Source organism: Salvia hispanica, chromosome 4, assembly GCF_023119035.1.
Source record: "Salvia hispanica cultivar TCC Black 2014 chromosome 4, UniMelb_Shisp_WGS_1.0, whole genome shotgun sequence".
NCBI classification, from domain to species: Eukaryota; Viridiplantae; Streptophyta; class Magnoliopsida; order Lamiales; family Lamiaceae; genus Salvia; species Salvia hispanica.
In genome coordinates this window covers 32,963,318-32,982,698 of record NC_062968.1, presented here as the reverse complement: position 1 = coordinate 32,982,698, position 19,381 = coordinate 32,963,318, and the positions used below count along the sequence as shown (strand labels likewise).

The 19,381-nt window shown below is 37.3% G+C and overlaps 4 protein-coding genes across 8 annotated transcripts; 1 reads left to right on the top strand and 3 right to left on the bottom strand.

The window, feature by feature from the left end:
* Positions 1–1,110: 1,110 nt before the first annotated feature.
* On the bottom strand, positions 1,111–4,540 carry LOC125218628 (mitochondrial carrier protein MTM1). Of its 4 annotated transcripts, none has more exons than XM_048120340.1 (11): positions 4,176–4,312; positions 3,913–3,961; positions 3,759–3,830; positions 3,460–3,567; positions 2,777–2,836; positions 2,492–2,662; positions 2,210–2,309; positions 1,951–2,042; positions 1,721–1,870; positions 1,555–1,613; positions 1,111–1,481 (listed from the first exon to the last, which is right to left on the bottom strand). In XM_048120340.1, exons 2-11 carry the CDS (start codon positions 3,916–3,918, stop codon positions 1,358–1,360), a joined length of 942 nt encoding a protein of 313 aa, XP_047976297.1. In that variant the 5' UTR covers positions 3,919–3,961; positions 4,176–4,312; the 3' UTR covers positions 1,111–1,357. The 4 variants fall into 4 exon arrangements, with proteins under 4 accessions (XP_047976297.1, XP_047976299.1, XP_047976296.1 ...); XM_048120342.1 differs by having other exon boundaries at positions 3,759–3,825; XM_048120339.1 differs by lacking the exon at positions 3,913–3,961 and having other exon boundaries at positions 4,176–4,540.
* Positions 4,541–8,081: 3,541 nt separating this feature from the next.
* LOC125218482 lies at positions 8,082–8,746 on the top strand. The gene is made up of 2 exons (XM_048120156.1): positions 8,082–8,188; positions 8,343–8,746. The coding sequence occupies exons 1-2, from the start codon at positions 8,154–8,156 to the stop codon at positions 8,686–8,688; spliced, it is 381 nt and encodes a 126-aa protein (XP_047976113.1). The 5' UTR covers positions 8,082–8,153; the 3' UTR covers positions 8,689–8,746.
* A 607-nt stretch (positions 8,747–9,353) lies between these two features.
* Positions 9,354–10,303, bottom strand: LOC125224537 (ethylene-responsive transcription factor CRF5-like). The gene has a single exon (XM_048127952.1). The coding sequence runs from the start codon at positions 10,186–10,188 to the stop codon at positions 9,526–9,528; it is 663 nt and encodes a 220-aa protein (XP_047983909.1). The 5' UTR covers positions 10,189–10,303; the 3' UTR covers positions 9,354–9,525.
* Positions 10,304–16,067: 5,764 nt separating this feature from the next.
* Positions 16,068–18,689, bottom strand: LOC125223716 (ubiquitin-conjugating enzyme E2 28-like). 2 transcript variants are annotated; one of them, XM_048126983.1, is made up of 5 exons: positions 18,531–18,689; positions 18,352–18,449; positions 17,633–17,760; positions 16,760–16,864; positions 16,068–16,366 (listed from the first exon to the last, which is right to left on the bottom strand). In XM_048126983.1, exons 2-5 carry the CDS (start codon positions 18,419–18,421, stop codon positions 16,223–16,225), a joined length of 447 nt encoding a protein of 148 aa, XP_047982940.1. In that variant the 5' UTR covers positions 18,422–18,449; positions 18,531–18,689; the 3' UTR covers positions 16,068–16,222. The 2 variants fall into 2 exon arrangements, with proteins under 2 accessions (XP_047982940.1, XP_047982941.1); XM_048126984.1 differs by having other exon boundaries at positions 18,352–18,445; positions 18,531–18,646.
* Positions 18,690–19,381: the final 692 nt, after the last annotated feature.

The window sequence follows — 19,381 nt, the reverse complement described above, 5'->3', positions numbered from 1 at the left end:
TAAAACTTCCATCGAAGAGAAGCAAATGAAAGGCTTTCATAAAAATTCTCGTAGAATCGAGAATGAAGTTTTCATTCCGTACATGCTCTAATGAATATCAACGAGAATCAGGAAAATGCAAGATTCAAAATAAATGATTCAAAAATGGAAAATAAACTAATAAAAAAATGGATACACAAGAAAAATAGAAGAAAAGATAAAAACAAATTTTTTTTTTGTTTTCATCTCGATGTTTTCTAACGTTTTCGATAAAACCTTCTCAAAAAAGTATTTTAACAACATTTTCGGTAAAGTATCAAAATTAAATTAAATGTATAAAACAATTTTTTTTTTAATATTGACGGAAAAGAGGATTATACTAGGAGTAGTCAGTAGTAATGCACATGTTAAGAGGTTAGTATAAAATTTCTCCTTTACCAAGAGACAAGTCGTATTACACTGCACCTAAGTTTTTTAGTAGTAATTGGTAGTGATCTGTGATTAGTGTTATATAATAAACACTTTGGCCCAAATTATTGTTGTTTCAACACTATATACAATAAACATTAACATTATTTGAATCGATTTAGTGATAATATAGATATTTCTAAGGTTAAATGCTAAGTTCACATTTTGATTTTAGTCTATTACACACAGTACCAAATATTAGTATTTCGTATGCATGCCAATTTTGCAATTTGAACAAAAATACTCATTCATGTTATTTGAGTTCCCTAAAAAATATTGTTAAGAGTATTTCACCCGCTCAACCCATTTTGATGATGTTTATGATTTATTGAGGTAATTACACCCAAATATATATAAAATGTTCACCAATATGTTAAATTGATACAAAAAAATTTCAAGTTTGCATAAATAATATACTACTACAAAAAAATTTATTAATATTTTAACCTAATACAAAAATGGTCAAATTAAGACTAAGAAATTGGGAAAGAATGTATTAACTGAAAATATCAATGAAACTTTTTTGAGGAAGAAAAACAAACAATAATTCATGTGAATGAATGAGCTTCGTGATACAATTCTACTAAGGTATAAAAAAAAACGTTTTAGGAGAAGAGTAAAAACTGCCAAACAAATAAATAATCAGTTATGAGCCAGTTCGCAAATTTTCAACATTACTTTAAAAAATTAAAAAATTATACTAGTACACTGTTTATATATTTATTTGCTATTGAAACTCAAATATTTTTTGTGGCTATCTTCTCCAGTGAAGTCAAATCTATGTAACACACAGGGCCAAATTTGTAAAATAAGGCTCATTTATTGGCGGTATGAGGTAAGGATTCGTTTCAACGAGACATGAAACAACTATTCTGTATATCTTTCGCATTATGGGCTTTTATTACTCTGTTCACTCTCTATGATGCAGCGCGTACTTGACAACTTCGTAAAAAGAAACCACGATGCCAACCGACGGCCCTGCTCGAACGACTCGGGGACCAGCGCCCGCAAACAACCCTCTAATGCCTCCATCCCTATGCGACGAAAACCCAATAGTTATTTCAATAAGAGGTGGAAAAAACACTTGGAACGAGTTGTGATGCATACCTCCAAATTTCAGTCAATGTTTTTCGTATAGTCATGTTTAAGGCTCGAGTTGGATTCTTCTGAATTAAGAAAAGATGAGAAACTCATATGACGTTTGTGCCACTAAAGCAAAACAGCACTTTTCATCGGAATCTGTAATGTAAACCGTTAAGGGAAAAAAGATCACCTCGATTTGCTGGCGGGTCCTTGCAACATCTAGAGGAGATGTGGCAGCTGCAGCAAGGGTTCCAGCCACAAAACCAGCACCAAAATTGGCACCCAATACACTGGAAGCACTAGCTTCCTCGCCTATACTGCTCAAAAATTTTCTTCGGAGCTTCATAAAGCAGTACAAAAGTAAGAGACAATCAGCCTAAATAATTACAAGCAGAGATGCAGTGGAGTAAAAGATATTACTGGCTCTAGAGATGACCAACAGACAGCAGAAAATGGAACATCACGTGCAAGTTGCACTCCAAGGCCAGTCCATAATGTGCGGTAGCTTTGAACTGAAGAAAAATTGGGATTATTAGTATGATGCTACGATTGTGTGTGACCATTGATTCATTTTTGCACAAAAGATTGTACGACAAAGCGAGCACAAAAGAGAGAACAAAATAGAAGTGAAAAATATGAGCACGGAGGATCTATTAATTAGAGATAGAAAGCACCGTACAAGGTTGACAACTATTAGCAGTCCTGACTGGAGAGACAACACCTGTCAAAGTTTTCCAGAGTCCAGGAGGTTTCACGTCAACTTGCATATGTTTGAATGCCTGCAATTCAAATTTCAATTAAGCGGAACATAAACACCCAATTGTACCTCTGACAAGCATATCTAATACTAGTAAAGAGTGTAGAACCAATCGTCAATGATACTATGAACGTATAGAAAATAATCTGCTTCTACACAATTAAGAGCAACCAATGAAATTGACCTCAGAATATTGATGTGTACCTGCATGCGTGTTCTTGCAAGCTCAATAGGGTAACAAGTAATGCATGCTACTGAGCGTGCTAAGGATCCAGCGAGTAGGGGAACATATGGCGTCATGGTTGGAGCATTGTGAGATGTAAGCTCTTCCATATGGTTGCGTAGAATATCATATAGTGGCATATAGATTCCCACCTGAAACAGTGCGACGAGGATTTTGAAGAAAGGGACAAAAAAAGGATTCCAAAAAGATGTGTGGGTGCAAGGCACCGAACCAAACAATCACATGACATATAAAGAAAAACATACTGAGGGAATGGCCAGTGCTAGGCTAGCATTAGTTCCTCTCCACAATCTTGAGAATCCTTCCTGAAAGTTCCACTTTGGTTAGTTATTTATCCTGAAAAAAAAATACTCATACATCTAAATACTATGAGGTGCAAAGAGAGTGCCCAAGACAGCATACAACTTTTTTTTCCGATGGACCAGCCAATATGACAAGGACAAAAAGAAGCAAAACTATTATGCACTCACAAGTCACAACTAGCTTCACAGTGACAAGAGTTCAGCTTTTCTCACTACATATAAAAATCATCAATAAAAATACTCTGTTGCAGAAAATAGTGTAGACCTTGTGTAGACCTTGGTGTGGGGGTAAGTAGAGTATAAAAGAAAGATGTCCGTAAAAGAAAAGTTAAAAAGTGTGCACTATTTTCTGAGGAACCCAAAATGGATACGTGTGCACTACTTTCTGAGACGGATGGAATACTAAATGAATAAGAAAATTGCAATAAAGTATATCCACTACACAACTGGATTAGAATCTACACTCATTATGCTTCAGATGGAAAAAATGTACTCACTCAGAGCAACACAGTGGTTGCATAGTTCCAATGGTTTATGCATAACAATATTGAAGAATATCAAAGCGGAATAATTCTAAATCTACAATTTAAGGATCCAAACCGCCTTATAAAGGATATAGGACCAACCTGCCGAATCACTTTGTATAACACATCCAATGTTCCACTATAACGCGTGCAGTCCGGAGTGCACTTTGGTTGAGTGGCTGACGGCGTAAAGCTCCTATCTTGTAGCATCTATACATATTGAATGTAATTCAAAATATATACGTTCATGAAAAGATAGGAAATATTTTTTACTACATTAATAAGAGGAGAAACAATTATCTTATCTCTAATCCCATAAGATAATCAGCCCTTTGTGGCTCCAATGGTGTCATGAAATCAGAAAACAATAAAATGATACAATCTGGCAGATAACAGATTACCATGTTTCTAGAGCATTCTGCCTCGCATAATCCACCATACTGAACTCCAGCGGCTTGAGCTTGCAGCCTTGTCTAGATTAAAGGCCAAAATCAATCAAGCACCCTTCACGAGGAAAGACCAAAAAATCCAAGGAAAAAACGCACTGAACCTCACATTCATATGAAATGTTTATGCAGTCACAACATAGTAGCTTAACCTAGTTCTGCAATTCATAAGAAAATATGAGCATACTATCTCAATTACAGCAATATTCATTGAATTATTACTACTAGTCAAGCATACATCAATAACAAATGCATATCATAATTCCAACTTCCAAGTACCAATATACAGATAGCAATTAAAAACATAGTAGCATAATTGAGTTAGAAAAATGAATGAAAGACGTGGATTGATTGAAAGGAAAAAGGCAAGACCTTGGCAACATCGAGAGGGTTGGTGAAGGCGGCGGAAATGACCGCGGCGGCGGCGGCAGATAACGCCCTCTCCCCAAAACTCAAATCGACGTCAGAAACATTGGAATTCCGGGACGGTTGTCGCGCCTCATTGAGCATGTTTTTATCTAATTCAACTTTTTTGGTAGCTGTTGCCAATCCTATCCATGAAGGCAGGCCTTGTCTCGGCGAACCCACCATGTATTTGTGAACTTGTTTGACCCAAAACTTCCAATAATTTGGGAAAAAATGAAGAAATTGAGGAAATAATTGCGACGGTTTGAATAGAGAGATATTGGGAATGGGAAGAATAAAAAGGTGAGTAAATACAATACGTGTGTAATCGGTTTCTTTTCGATTTGGATGACTGTTTCTTTTGTTCACAATTAAATATCCCACTTTAATTTGAGCACAGATTTCTAAAATTGTAAAAACAGATGGGTGAAAAAAGTTAATGTGATTCATGATTTGTAAAAGAATACAATCAAATAAATTAGCGGAATATACTTTTTTTTATTAAAGTAGAATAAAATAAATTATATATTTAATGATAAATATACGTCAAAGTTTTGATGACTTTCTACTTTGATGTGCACTGGAAAAAATTCAAATGCATGTACTCCATCGGTTCCTCAGCTAAAAATACATTTTAATTTGCACGAGTTCTAAGAAAAAAAATTTAACTTTATAAAGGAAATGAATAAAGGGGCAGTAGAATATGAGTCTCATTTTATATATTTCTGTTGATTTTATAGTAAAATGTGATTATAATTAGTGAAGTATGAGGTTTATTTCCTAAAAATGAGAAATGCATCTTTAAATAGTCTCAAATGACAAAACACGCTTATCATGTTTGGTCGGACTGCGAGTAGTAGCCAGCTATATGCACAATCATAATCTTTGTTTGATTTGATTAAATTAAATTTTTTAATGCAAGGTCGATCCAGAATTTTTTGAATTGAGGTGAAATTGAAACTAGTCGAAAATGAAGGCACGACAGACATAAACAAAAAGAGTTAAGGGTGTGTTCACTCCGAAAGAATTGGGTCAATTCTTGTGTTCACCTTCCACTAATTAATTGTTGGAGACCTTACAATTAAGGTGGAGTCCGCACTATTCATGCCAATTGAGGAACGGTTTGTGTTAAATGACAACCCCTCTTAAAGTGACACCGTGACACCACTTATACAGCAATATTATAAACGATACACAGCAATATTATAAACGTTACACAACAATCTATAGATTGCAGTATAGCGTGTTGGATATTGTTGGCTAAGAAAAATTGTTGTATAGTATACAACATATTGTTGGCCGTCTTTTTCAGAATTTTTTTTTTTGCCACGTGATAGCTTATTATTCGTCCACGTGTACAAATGATTGACTAGGAATGGTGGTATGATGTTATATTAAAAGATGGTGACACCCTAACACTCCCCATTAAGGAAGAATTGAAATCTTGCAAAATAAGTAAATTTTGGTTGTGCATTAAAAAGTGCACCAAGAAATGGATTAGATTTACACATTTGCCCCATCTTTTCACCTTTCCACATTTCCACTTGAAGGGATAAATTTGTCAATCCATAATTCTATTAAGTCAAAGTCTTTATTTTATATAATATTTGGATTAATTCTTGGGTCAAGTCTAGTATACTAAATAAGGGTGAACATAATTATATATGTGGTCAATTATGGCTCAGTTCTTGGAATAATTACTTCTTCCAAATCTTAGAAATGGAATTAGTTCAAAGTGAACACCCCTTAAAATGATCCAGAGTGTGACAAAATTAGTCCAAAAATTGAATGGGTTTAGAGCATCCGCAATGGTCGGCTAGCGACCGGCTAGCCGATTCGTCGCGCTGGCCGATCGGCTAGCCGAACCATTGCGATCGGCCAGCGCAAAATCGGCGAGCGGATCGGCGTGGGCTCGCCTGATCGATCGCTGCCGGTCTGGCCGGCAAACGCTTAGCCGATCGGCTAGCCGCCATTGTGGAGGCCCGATCGGCCAGCGCCCGATTTTTCGTGGTTTTTTTTTTTTTTTTTTTTTTTTTTAAATCATATATAAACGCGATTTTCGTTTCATTTTCATTTGCACCACTTGTTTTAACGAGTTTTCTCTCTCTAACTTTCTATTCAAGAGCATCATCGAGCGATGGATCACGCGGGTGGTAGCGGTAGCGGTAGTTGTGGGGATCCTGAGGAGTACGAACGGAGGATGAACGAGGCTATGGAGGCCTACATGAACCGCGGGATGGAGCGGTACATGCGTATGGTGGAACAGCAGGCGATACCTCGCCCTCCACGACTTGTCCACCACCGAGCGGTGATTGATCGGGATCACGTAGCTGCACATTAGCGGCTGTACGAGGACTACTTTGCAGAGTACCCGCGGTTTCCCGCCAACATGTTCCGGCGGCGTTTCAGAATGCGCAGGGAGTTGTTTATGCGCATCGTTAGGGCATTGGAGCGTCAATATATGTGTTTCCGCTTCAGGCACGATGCGGCTGGCAGACCCGGCCACACCCCTATCCAAAAGTGCACGTCGGCAATCAGGCAGTTGGCCTACGGAGGCGCGGCAGACATGTGGGATGAGTACCTCCACATCGGTGAGTCGTCAGCCACTGAAATGTCTGAAGGAGTTCTGTGGGGGCGTGATCGGCATTTTCGGTGAGCAGTACCTTCGAAGCCCTACTCCCGAAGATTGTCGGAATTTGATGCAGATGCACGGGGAGAAGCATGGGTTCCCCGGGATGTTAGGCAGCATAGACTGTATGTATTGGGAGTGGAAGAACTGTCCGACTGCCTGGAAGGGGGCCTACACGACCGGCTACAAGTCAAAGAACCCCACGATAATCCTCGAGGCCGTAGCTGATTACCGGGGTCGTGGATCCGGCATGCGTATTTTGGGGTAGCCGGGTCGAACAACTACCTCAACGTCCCGAACTCGTCTCCCCTCTTCAACGAGAAGTGCCAGGGCGTCCGTCCAGCCGTCTCATTCGTGGCCAACGGCAACCGGCATGATATGGGCTACTACTTGGCGGATGGGATATACCTCTCGGTGGCCGGTCTTTGTGAAGACGATCCGACAAACAAGTGATGAAAAGAAGGCCTACTTTGCGCAACGACAGGAGTCGGCGCGCAAGGACGTGGAGCGCGCATTTGGTGTGCTCCGGTCTCGATGGGCGGCAATCAAGGGCCCAACGCGTTTGTGGGATGTCGGATGCGTTTCCGAGATAATGTACGCCTGCATTATCCCGCACAACATGATCGTCGAAGACGAAGGCGCGTACAACTGACTAGTTGGGTCAATGACGATGAAGCCGGTCCAAGCCACGGAACGGCCACCCCTAGTGTACGATAGGGGTACCCCTCGATGAAGCCGGCCGACTCAAGGAATTTGCCAACATGCGCCAAGTGGATGCTCATATTCAACTCCAAAAGGATATAATTGAAGAGTTGTGGGCACGGAGGACTGCACGACGATAGTTTTTTTTCTTTATTATGCATGTACTTTTTTTTAATCTATGTAACTTTTTTAAATGCAATTAATGAATTTTCCCGTACACGTGTCTAAATTTAATTCCGTATTTTAATCGTAATTTTAATTACGTAAATGTAGTATATTTTGAATTGTTTTTATTGCGGCTGGCCTATGGCTGGCCTAAATCTGACGTGGCAAGTGGTTTTTTTAGTGTTGCTGACGTGGCAGAGGAGAGAATGGCTGGCCTATGCACCATTGCTGATGCTCTTATTCTGATAATTTCTCGTTACTTTGTTTATTGTTAAACTTGATCAGTTTGTTGTACATGTTTATTAAACTAGTATGGGGGCGGGTGGTAGCTATGAAATGGTGTGAAACAGCAGGGTTCACTTTCTGTATCTCTTGTTTGGTAGCTGTGAAACTAATTTCTTGACCCGGTAAATACCAAGTGGGTTTCAGGCTTCCCTATACTACTTTCCATGTATCAATGTAACTCAATCACAGCTGAGGGCAGGTATTAGATATGCTCGTTTCTCCATTGTGCTGAAAATAATTTCTTTTCCCATATTCATCCTCGTCTCCCTCCGAAGAGAAGCAATCGTTGCTCTCGTCTCTCCCCCTCTTTTGGCAGTGCTATTTCTCCAATTAACGGTATCGTCCAATTTCAGGCCGTCGCACTTTTTGGAGTGGAAACTCGGCCGTCTCCGCCGATTTCTGAATGTTGACCGTGGTGTGTACCAAGAGACTTTGAGGGAAATGCAGCATATCCAGAGGAAGAGCTCGATGGGGGTGAAATTGGCGGAGGAAGGTGACAGAAGAAGCAACGGCGGTGGAGAGGACGAAGACGGAGAAGGATCGGTGGTGTTTGGCAATGAAGAGTGCGAATTGAGGTGTTCTGGTGGGAGTAAAGCACGTTCATTTCTTCCATCTCCATTTCTATTATTTTCAACTTTCGGATTAGAACTGCGGAGGCGGTGGAGAGCAATAATTCTAATTAGAACTGATGAGCTATGAGGATTTGTCGGTGATAATCATCAAAGGCGAGGGTGGTTTAGTCATTTGGTCCACATTTTCTAGGTTTGACGGACTCAACCAAACGCCAAATTGTGGGCTGCAATATTATTATTCATGGTACCAAACAGCATACCCAATTGTCCATGAAAATGGGAAAAACCCAATATCAACGTAGTCATGAAAATAACTTTACGGGCTACCAGTTGAGGTTGATATGAATCATATGATTTTCATGTTTGTATTCGATGCGACTATTAGTATTTTCACTGCAAAACAAAATACTCCGTATGTTTTAGTTAAAATTAAGATATTACGGTTATCAAATACATTTCCATGAATCCAACAAGCTAGCTAGAAAATTTATGAGGTTAAAATTGAACTCGAGAAAGTTAGCCCGAGCTTGATTAATTAGGATTCCGGATTCCCCCAAAATCCTAAATTTGAGTGTATTCAATAAAAAAAATGGATTACATATTAGTTTTCCAAAGCAAATCTTCCACCACAAATCCACAATAATATAGTAAAGGACAGTTAGTGCCGTAGGCCGTTGGTAGAATAAATTCACGAGTGGTCAAATGTTTGGAATAAGAATTTGTCACTGTCCAATAGTTAACGGACCAAATCCAATTTGTGACAAAAGTAAAAGTTATTGGAACAAAAAAATCTTACACTCGAAACAAACGTAATTCAGTATTATTATACGGAGTACAAGATTGTACAGCAAATTACAAATGAAATATATTGCAAAGTAAAAAGAAACAAAATTTGAAAAGTAAATGTATGAACACTTGAGAGTTAAACGTAAAATAACATATATACCTTGAATAATTGAATTGGTCACGGATCCGCTAATAGTTGATTGAAGTCCCATTCAAATTCAATGTCAAGATCACCAAAATTATCATCCACATTCAATACCTGCTCCTTTAACCTAAAATCATCACAAATTAATTGTGGACTAAAATCCAAATCATCATTCCACAAATATCCATCCAGCGATAATAAATCTCCCTCCTCCAAATTCCGATCATCAGAACATGATATTTTTATGTCGTCGCAATCTCCAACAGCCGGCGGCGGGGTAATTTGAATCGCCGCCCTGTCGTAGACCATGGCCGCCTCCTCGGCTGTGTCGTAAGTCCCGAGCCAAACCCTCGCCCGCCGCGCTGGATCGCGGACCTCCGCCGCCCATCGCCCCCACGGCCGCCGCCTAACTCCGCGGAGTTTCTTCTTCACAATATCAGCTTTGATCTCAAACCTTACCTCGTTTACGTGTTTTATGACTCGGCGGGAATTTGGATTTAGCCTTGTGTCTTCATGCTCGTCGTTGGATGAATCGGTGGCGTCGAGGTCGGTGACGGAGATCCTCACTAAACGCGGCGTTTCGTGGCGGCATGCTGGCGGCGGAGAGTAGAATTTGGTTGTCATACTGTATTTGATGGACTCTCTCATTTTCGACTTCATAATCATTTTCTTTTTTTTTTTCCAGTCACATTTCATATAGAAAAGAAGAATAGTAAGTTTGGTTGAGAATTTAGTGCAAAAATATTTGGTGAATTGATGAGTGAGCGTTGCAGGGGAAAGAACCACAGAATGCAGGAGAAACTTGAAATCAAATTATATATTTATAAGTCGTAGTAGTATTTGAAGTCATTTTGTATGTGTCTAGTAGTATTAAATAATTGTTGATACAAATTGATTTTTGTAATTAAATTCGAGATTTCAATAAGTTAATTTTCCTTTAGTTCGACTTAACGGTGGGAGTGTGATTTTTGCATGGCATTTCACACAAAATAATTTGACTATAGTAATAAAAAAAAATTAAGAATAATATTAGCCCCGCCTCTACCTATAAACTTCATTAATTTAATGTGACATAATTGATATATTAGATTATGTCTATGCGTACGGTGGATTTGAATTATTATCGAAGCTATATACTATTGTTGTACTACTAGTACATTCTTTTCCAAATTTTCAAGAAATTTTGGGACTACATTCACTCGTGTGATTAAAAATGCATAATACTCATTATGAGCTACTCCATTAGCTAGTGCAAAATTTAAAAATTAATTTGATACTTGGGCGCGAAGTTTTATTAATTAGACACATAAACGTGAGGTGAATATAAGATTTAAGTAAAAGTTAGTTGCATTGTTGTCGATGTGTGCATTATTCAATTGGAATATTAAGTGCTTGCACCCCAAGGTGTAAGATGCGTTGAACATATCAACATGCATTGACAACCATCACATTTCTGAACGATGTCTTATTCTTGATCGTGTAAGCATAGTTTACTAGTCAAATTAGAAAAACAATTTTAATTTAATACTTCAACATCCAAGTTTCTTGATTGGTGAATAGAGGCCTAAATTAATTCACATTGTTTTATTTAATCGAATAATTTAATGATAACGATTTCCTTTACATGCTACTACTATATTTTGAGGTAGAACGATTCTTTAACAATAAGATCAAGAAAAAGTTCATAAATGATTTATATAGTACTCCTAATTTGGATAAACCTCAAGGCCGACAATACAAATTGTCAAATACAATAAACATCATAAAAATTTGATCCGACCCACAACTTTGAAAATCAATCGTTTAAATTTGTTCTCGGTTATCTTATGATGGAATAGTATAGAATGGTAGCCGAAAAATCAACCGTGGATGTCACCATCAATAAATTAAACAATGTTATCAAGGGATTGTTATATTGCTAACTTATCCCTAAATTGATAATAATTGCAACTAAATGATAGACATTAGATCATGAATAAGGCATCATCAATAAGTAGCAATATAATGCACATAAAATATCTGTAAATCAAAAGCGATGCAGCAACGAAAAAGAACAAGGATCACGACACAAGATTTTACGTGGTTCGACGTAAAAGTCTACATCCACGGGAAAGTACTTCTCGCTATATTTGATTCTCGGTGGTGAAGATACAAAAAGGGGAAAAACACAGCAGTGACAATCTACTAAGAAACAGGGGAAGCTAGCTCACAAAACACGGTGTGAATCGACCGACTAGTCTCTAATCTCTACAAGGATCGAGCACTTGATCTTCTTCTCTAACTCTCCTTTCTTCTCTCGACTAAATATGCGGCTTTCTTCCCATCTTTGACTCTAATATATACACAATCATCATAAGAAGATCTGTGAAAACCAATGTCAGCTAGGTGAGAATCGAACTTTTTATACCATTGTCTACTACTTTGTTTTAGACCATATATGCTCTTCTTGAGCAAGCAAACTTTCTCTTCTTGCCCCTTTACCTCAAAACCCTCGGGTTGCTCCATAAAAATAGTTTCTTCCAAATCTCCATTTAGAAAAGTTGTCTTCACATCAAGTTGATGTAATTCTCAATCTAGTTGAGTTACAATAGAAAGTATGATCCTTATTGAGGAGTGTTTAACGACGGGAGAGAATACCTCATTGTAGTCAACTCCTTCTTGTTGTGTGTAGACCTTAGCTACGAGCCTTGCCTTGAAACTTATCTGATCCTTCTGTGTGGCCTCGATTTTCTTTTTGAATATCCATTTAGAACCCACAGCCTTCTGGAGTGCAGACCTATCAACTAGAATCTATTTACCATTTTTGAGCAAAGAATCAATTTCTTCCTTCATTGCCCTTATCCAGTGATCTCTTTCCACACTTCTCATGGCCTCTTGAAAGTTTTCAGGCTCATCATAGATGATACTCTCTGCCACACACAAAGCATAAAACAGCATGTCATAGTCATTGTATTTCTCTTTTTCTTTTAGCACATAGACCCAGAGCTTCCTTGAGAAGTCATCTATTATGGACATGAAGTATTTTCCTCCACCTAGTGTATGTGGATGCGTGGGACCCCATAAGTCACTATGGGCATAATCTAGTGGAGATCTTGAAGTGTGCTTCCACTTTGGAAAAGGTAATTTCTTTCCCTTTCCCATTATACATTCTTCACATTTCTGAAATTATTCCAAGTCTGAGCATTGAACCAAGGCCTTCTTGTTCAGTAGAGTCAGCCCCTTTAAACCAACATGACCCAACCTTTTATGCCATAAATCAGTTCCAACCTTCTGAGTTACATGGCTTTCCCCCACAACAGCAACTGCATCCAAGTAATACAAGGTTCTCTTCCTTATAGCTGTCATGAGAACTTGTGAGTCCTTGTAGATTTCCGAATTGCCTCCCTGAGACCTGAATCTATACCCTTTTGACTGAAGAACTCCAAGAGAAATCAGATTCCTTTTAATATCTGGAATTAGCCTAACTTCAGTGAGCACTCTTATTGAACCATTTTTGAGTTTGAGTCTGACCTTGCCAATCCCACGAACTATGCAACTTTGATTGTTGCCTAAAAGCACTGATCCATCTGCTGGCTGAATTTCCTCAAACCAGTCAGTATGTGAACAAATATGGAAGCTGCAACCTGAATCAACAATCCAACTGCTCCCTATATCTCCGTCTGCAACATTCATGACATGCACATCAGCCACTTCTTGAGCTACATCAGACGTCCCCGGGCCCAGTGATTCCTCTTTTTGCTTCCTTTTCCAAGCGAAACAATTCTTCTTGAGGTGCCCAGGTTTCTTACAGTAGTGGCAAGATCTAGTCTCTTTCTTCTCACCATTTTCTTTCGGCTTCTAGAATTGAGACTTAGGAGCCTTATTCTTGCCCTTTTGTTTGAATTTTTTCACATTCAACACCTCGCCAGGGGTCTCAAGAGCACTACCTGTCTTTTGCAGATCCTTGGACTTCAATGCAGACTGAACTTCCACAAGACTTATTGCCTCCTTTCGGCCATACAACATGGCATCACGAAGATGTTCAAAGGACTTCGGGAGGGCATTCAACAAGGCAATGGCCTTGTCTTCTTCCTCCATCTTCGCATCAACATTTTCAAGATCATCTAAGATCTTATTAAACTGATCTATTTGATCCCCAATTGTCTTATCATCAGTAAACTTGAATGAATATAAACGTTGTTTGAGATACAACCTGTTCGCAAGGGACTTCGTCATGTACAACTCATCGAGCCTCTTCCAAATTGAGGCTGCAGGCTTCTCTCTCGCGACCTCTCTCAACACTTTATCATCAAGATTCAGAAAAATTAGACTTCGAGCTTTCTTCAAGATTTCCAATTGCTTCCCGGTCGGCTTCTCATTTCGTTGAATCAAGCGCGTCGTTGAGCCCTTGGTGTGTGAGCAGAGCCTCCATCTTCACCTTCCACAATCCGAAATCATTCCTCCCATTGAATTTCTCTGTTTCGAGCCTCGCCATCGCCATCAATCGATTCCCACAGACGGCGCCAGATGTAAATCAAAAGCGATGCAGCAACGAAAAAGAACAAGGATCACGACACAAGATTTTACGTGGTTCGACGTAAAAGTCTACATCCACGGGAAAGTACTTCTCGCTATATTTGATTCTCGGTGGTGAAGATACAAAAAGGGGAAAAACACAGCAGTGACAATCTACTAAGAAACAGGGGAAGCTAGCTCACAAAACACGGTGTGAATCGACCGACTAGTCTCTGATCTCTACAAGGATCGAGCACTTGATCTTCTTCTCTAATTCTCCTTTCTACTCTGATTGAAACGGCAAAACCGACTCAAGTGAATTCAGCTCAAAACCATATACTTGGAATAGACGGCCCAGATTAAGAGATCTAATCCAAAGCATCTAAGCCTTTGATCTCCAACGCCCCAACAACCATTTAAACCTAGCCGTTGGTCTTTCTTTGTGAGGAGCTGAAGATGATTAGTCCAATTCTCTCATTTTGCGCACACAAAATCTCAACAATATCAATGAAGGAAATTAACATCAATTGACCAAAGTTAGTTATAACCAACTTTAAAAGAATATCTCAAAACTTAAATGATTTTAACTAACTCAATTTAAATTATTTTTTAACACAACATATGTCAAATTAAAGATAATTTTATAAGGATTCTAACGAGATCTCAATTTGGATATGTACCGATGTCAAAATTTGAAAAAAATTCTTGAATTTTCTATTCAGCTAAATGTCAATATAGTTATCATAATATGTCAATAGGGATGTGTTAAAATGACAACTCATCTTAAAATAACACCATACCACCATTCCTAGTTAATCATTTGTACACGTGGACGAATAATCAGCTGTCATGTGGCAATCATAAAAAATTCGCAAGGGTAAATTTACGCGGACTGCAACATCCAATACTCTAGACTGCAATATCCAATACTCTAGACTGCAAGGTGACGCGGCCTGCAATATCCAATACACTAGAGTGCAATATCCAATACGCTAGACAATAATTAGATTGTTGTCTAGCGTTTATACTATTGCAGTCTAGCGTTTATACTATAATATTGCAGTCTAGCGTGGTGTCACAATGTCATTTTAATAGTGTTGTCATTTTAACGCACTCCTATGTCAATATAATAAATATACAATGACAATACTAAATTGTGTTGACATATTCAATTAATTGTATTCATATGTTTAATATACTACATTGACATTTTGATCTAAAACCCTAATTTTGATAGTTTTTTGTCTTTTTAAATTTAAATAAAATAAAACGAAATTACACATGACAATTTATAGACCACTAGATCTGTATAAATCTTATGATTCTAAATTAGTTGTAGTTAGCAATTAAATGTTGAGTTAGCAATTGATCACACTATGTTATCAATTCCTAAATAAAATGACAATGTTTGATTGAAAAATACAAGTTATAATAATTTTTTACCATATACTCCCTCCGTCTCAGTTTTATAGTCACATTTTGCCATAAAAGTCCGTCTCACATTTATAGTCACATTTAAAATTTTCCATATTTGGACATAAAATTTTATCCCATTATTCACTAAAATTACACCCAAATGCCATTATCAACACAAAAATAAACCAAAACAAAAATAAAAAAACCAAAAAGTCAAAAAGGGACCCACCTTCAACCAACTCACTTCATTTATTACACACTTCATCATCTCACTTCATTTATTACACACTCAATCATCTCACTTCATTAATTACACACTCCATTAATTCCTTAAAACCCGTGCCATAATTAAATGTGACTATAAATTTGGGACGGAGGGAGTAATATTTAAGAACAAATGCAATTTCATGATTTTTCTAATTTTCAAAATTAAGCGACAGAGCAAACTTACCAAACTTGGATGATTTTTTTGTCATTTGCCAAACTACCCGACATCAAACTCTCGGTAATGGACCTAAACTTAATAAAAATAATCGAGACTTTTCAAAACTATATATAAATTCATGCCATACAAAACAAATTGGGCTTCAAGCAAACACAAAAGATTGCAAATTTATCTAAAATCTAAAATAAAATCAAGGAGTAACCATCAACAAGAATGATAATAAAGCAAAGCCAACAGAAATTCCATATCAACAGTTCAAACGCATCATTTGCAGAGTTTCAAGAGGTCTTACACATGAGTGAGTCCGTTGCAGGAACAGATAAACAACACATCATTTTTTACATAAATGCAAATCTAATTCATGAGGGGATTGGATTAACCCATGGCATACTTCTGAGTCCAGCTCCGAGCAGTTTGCTCGTACTTGGCCCTATCCGTCTTGTACATATGAGCGATCTCAGGCACCAATGGGTCATCAGGGTTCGGATCCGTTAGGAGCGAACAGATAGAGAGCAACACCTGCAAGCATATAACCATTAAGCACACGAGTATAAAAATAAACTACTGATTTGCACATACGTAACGCAATTGGTTTGACTAAGATAATTAATTGGAAGGAAAAGATGCAAAATAAAAAGGATAGAATCATAGACGAGATTCCTCCTTTACATTCACGAGCTTTTGGTTCTTCCCCCACAAGGATAGAACAAGGGACCGCGTCCCCAGCATCTGTCTTATCCTTATCTTTGCAAGGATAGATATGTTCAAAGAATACTGCATTCCTATCGTTGTTGTCATTCTTATAAGTTGTAAACATGAACTTATTGTTTGGGGGCACAAAAGTTTTTTAAGTGTAAACTTGTGACTGACTAAATGACAAGAGAAAAGGCACCAACGCAATGTAAAATTAACCTTGGATATTGTCAAGGCGGGGCTCCACTGCTCCTTCAAAATGTCGAGGCATATGCTACCGTTGCTGTTGATGTTTGGATGAAAAACTTTTGTCCTGAATGCAACCTGAAAAATTTCACCAAAAAGAATAAGGGGACATATCTTGAGCGAGTGTGAAATTGCTCAGGATGTTAGAAGAGAAGCCAAGAAGAAGCATAATGTGAGGGGATGTTATCACAGATTCAATATGCAATTCGGGGAGCTCTTCAACACTAATTTCCTGCTTAATTTAATACTATTTGCATTGATCCACATTACATTCAGAACATTATGAAATGAGAGACTATCCCGAAGAAGTATTATTTGCATTGATCCACATTACAGATGAAAACTGAAGGGATGCTTGGAATGAAAGGCTATCCCCAAATTCTTCAGCTAAATTTTTCTCCTCAAGACATAAGTAAAACTATTTTTAACAACTATCCACATAATTTCTCAAATTAAGAATTTGCTGCGGAGTACACAAGAGCAAACAGCATTATATTGCAGAGAAACAACAGCCAGACTACACTAAAGAGTGGGAGAGTTAAGAACATCACTGAGATTCTCATAGCATCAACTTTAAAGCTCAAAATACAAAAAGAACTCAGATCCATTAAGAAACAAGTTGAAAAGACGTACGAAAAAATGACTTGTTCCAACACATCATTCAGAAAACTACTAAACTACACACTGAAAGCAATTACTTGAGAATTCCATGGTAAGAAATCAAGCTTCATACATGGATCTAAAATTATAAATCAAGAACGAAGACACAGGTATTCATATACTTTCATATAGTGTCATTTCGACAGAGGTAAGCTGACAATCTCAGAAAGAATCTAACAAGCCCACCTTTGGAGGCTTGAAAGGGTAATCCGGGGGGAAATGAATCGTCACTAAAAACACTCCTCCTGCGTATGGACTATCCTGCGGACCCATTATCGTTGCCTGCCAATGAAACATGTCTTCACCAACAGGTCCTGTTACAACAGAAAGAAGTATGTTTCCCATTAGCAACCACAGTAACTAAATCAAGAAAAGGTGGTTAAAACAAATACTACATGACTCAAAATCAAATTATTTATGAATAGCTTCATAACTTGCAAGTACAGTTTAATCTGAAAACAGCATAGCTTTATCCTTTGGAATAAAGCACAGCCTTTCTAGAAAATAGAAAAGGCATGAATATCATTAATCGTTTACAAAAACACCTAAAAATCTAGCCTTTCTTTCCCCCTTTTACCTTCTTAATAGTCCTCAACTTCTACTCAACATCAATGATACAGTTAACAAAGATTTTTCACCAGCCAAAAACAACATAAACAAACCCCACAAGACATCGTGCTACCTAAAAATTTTAATTGGGGAAATTTTAAAAGAATAAATAAATATACGTGAAAAAATGTTATTTTCTAGCACATATACATACCAATGTCATGGATCAACCCTTAGAATTCTCAATCAGCTAAAATTGAAATTAAAAAAAATCAATAAACAACAAAAAAGCACATAGACGCACCAATTAAAGCTAAATTAAATTAAGGAAAACCAAAATTGAGAAGAAAAAATACCTGCGCTGCAAGAAGTGGGAGGATCCTTCTGCAAATCCTTGAGCTCCTTCAAGATCCGTTTTGAAGCCATCGAAGAAAAAATCCGATCTTTTGACTATCTTCAAGAAACCCAGAAAGAGATAGAAAAATTGTGAGATATAAACAAGGGAAAAAACGCGCAGGGTTTGGTGATGATTTACCTGCCAAGAGAGAGAGAGACGAAGACTTGTTCAGTTGATTCGCCTTTGCGTTCTTGTTCAGCTGCCGCCTTCTTGATCTTGACGCGATGAAACTCGTTTTTGGTGAATACAGCCTCACTTTAAATATATGCAATATTAAATGTGCAAATATAATTTGTGATTTAATTTTTTTTTCCCCTCGAATGATTGGTCTGTCTTCATCTGATATGGGCTTGTCTTATTCCCCCTTCCAATAATTTATCACGCCAATGATTTATTTATGAAGTTAAAAGAATCTAATTAAAAGAACCTATCAAAAAAAGAGAAAAAAAATGATAACATCTTATAAAGTAATCGAATGGAATGATATTAACTTTTAAAAAGGATCATTTTGATTTAAAATTATATAATTCGGCTAAATTAAAATTTGATTCTATCGGATTTGCTTTTGCATAAGATGACTCGTCGTGGTAGAAAAATAAAAATGATCTATCAGATAAAGAAAATTTATTTTACCTATATCTACAAATAATACTCCATAAATTTTGAAATAAATTAAATTTTCGTAACTAATTTAATACAAGAATTTTAGTTCGATAACCATTTATGAAATTAACCCTCCAAATTGACTAATTTTATTACTTCATAGTTTAAAATCAATTTAGAGAATCCAAATAACAAAAAATAATTTAATTAAAAATAAATTTTTTGATTTAGTTGTAGCATTAATCTTGATATGGTAAAAGTTCAACAATAAAATTATTCAACCACATAATGCCCCCCACAGAACTTTTTAAAAATAATTATATAAATTAATATATCTAATTAAAGCTAAAATATTATTTAATTATTTTATATTGATCATTTATCAA

What these genes read in the sequence shown, in the direction of transcription:
- LOC125218628 (XM_048120339.1), bottom strand. Translation starts at nt 4,394, where the DNA reads ATGGTGGGTTCGCCGAGACAAGGCCTGCCTTCATGGATAGGATTGGCA. An exon ending in CAGAATGCTCTAGAAACATG is followed by an intron (nt 3,568 to 3,758) that starts GTAATCTGTTAT and finishes CAATATGTATAG; the next exon opens with ATGCTACAAGATAGGAGCTT. An exon ending in GGACCCGCCAGCAAATCGAG is followed by an intron (nt 1,614 to 1,720) that starts GTGATCTTTTTT and finishes TTCTTAATTCAG; the next exon opens with AAGAATCCAACTCGAGCCTT.
- LOC125218482 (XM_048120156.1), top strand. Translation starts at nt 8,154, where the DNA reads ATGTATCAATGTAACTCAATCACAGCTGAGGGCAG. An exon ending in TCAATCACAGCTGAGGGCAG is followed by an intron (nt 8,189 to 8,342) that starts GTATTAGATATG and finishes GTCCAATTTCAG; the next exon opens with GCCGTCGCACTTTTTGGAGT.
- LOC125224537 (XM_048127952.1), bottom strand. Translation starts at nt 10,188, where the DNA reads ATGAAATGTGACTGGAAAAAAAAAAAGAAAATGATTATGAAGTCGAAA.
- LOC125223716 (XM_048126983.1), bottom strand. Translation starts at nt 18,421, where the DNA reads ATGGCTTCAAAACGGATCTTGAAGGAGCTCAAGGATTTGCAGAAGGAT. An exon ending in TCCCACTTCTTGCAGCGCAG is followed by an intron (nt 17,761 to 18,351) that starts GTATTTTTTCTT and finishes CTGTTGTAACAG; the next exon opens with GACCTGTTGGTGAAGACATG. An exon ending in ACCCTTTCAAGCCTCCAAAG is followed by an intron (nt 16,865 to 17,632) that starts GTGGGCTTGTTA and finishes GAAATTTTTCAG; the next exon opens with GTTGCATTCAGGACAAAAGT.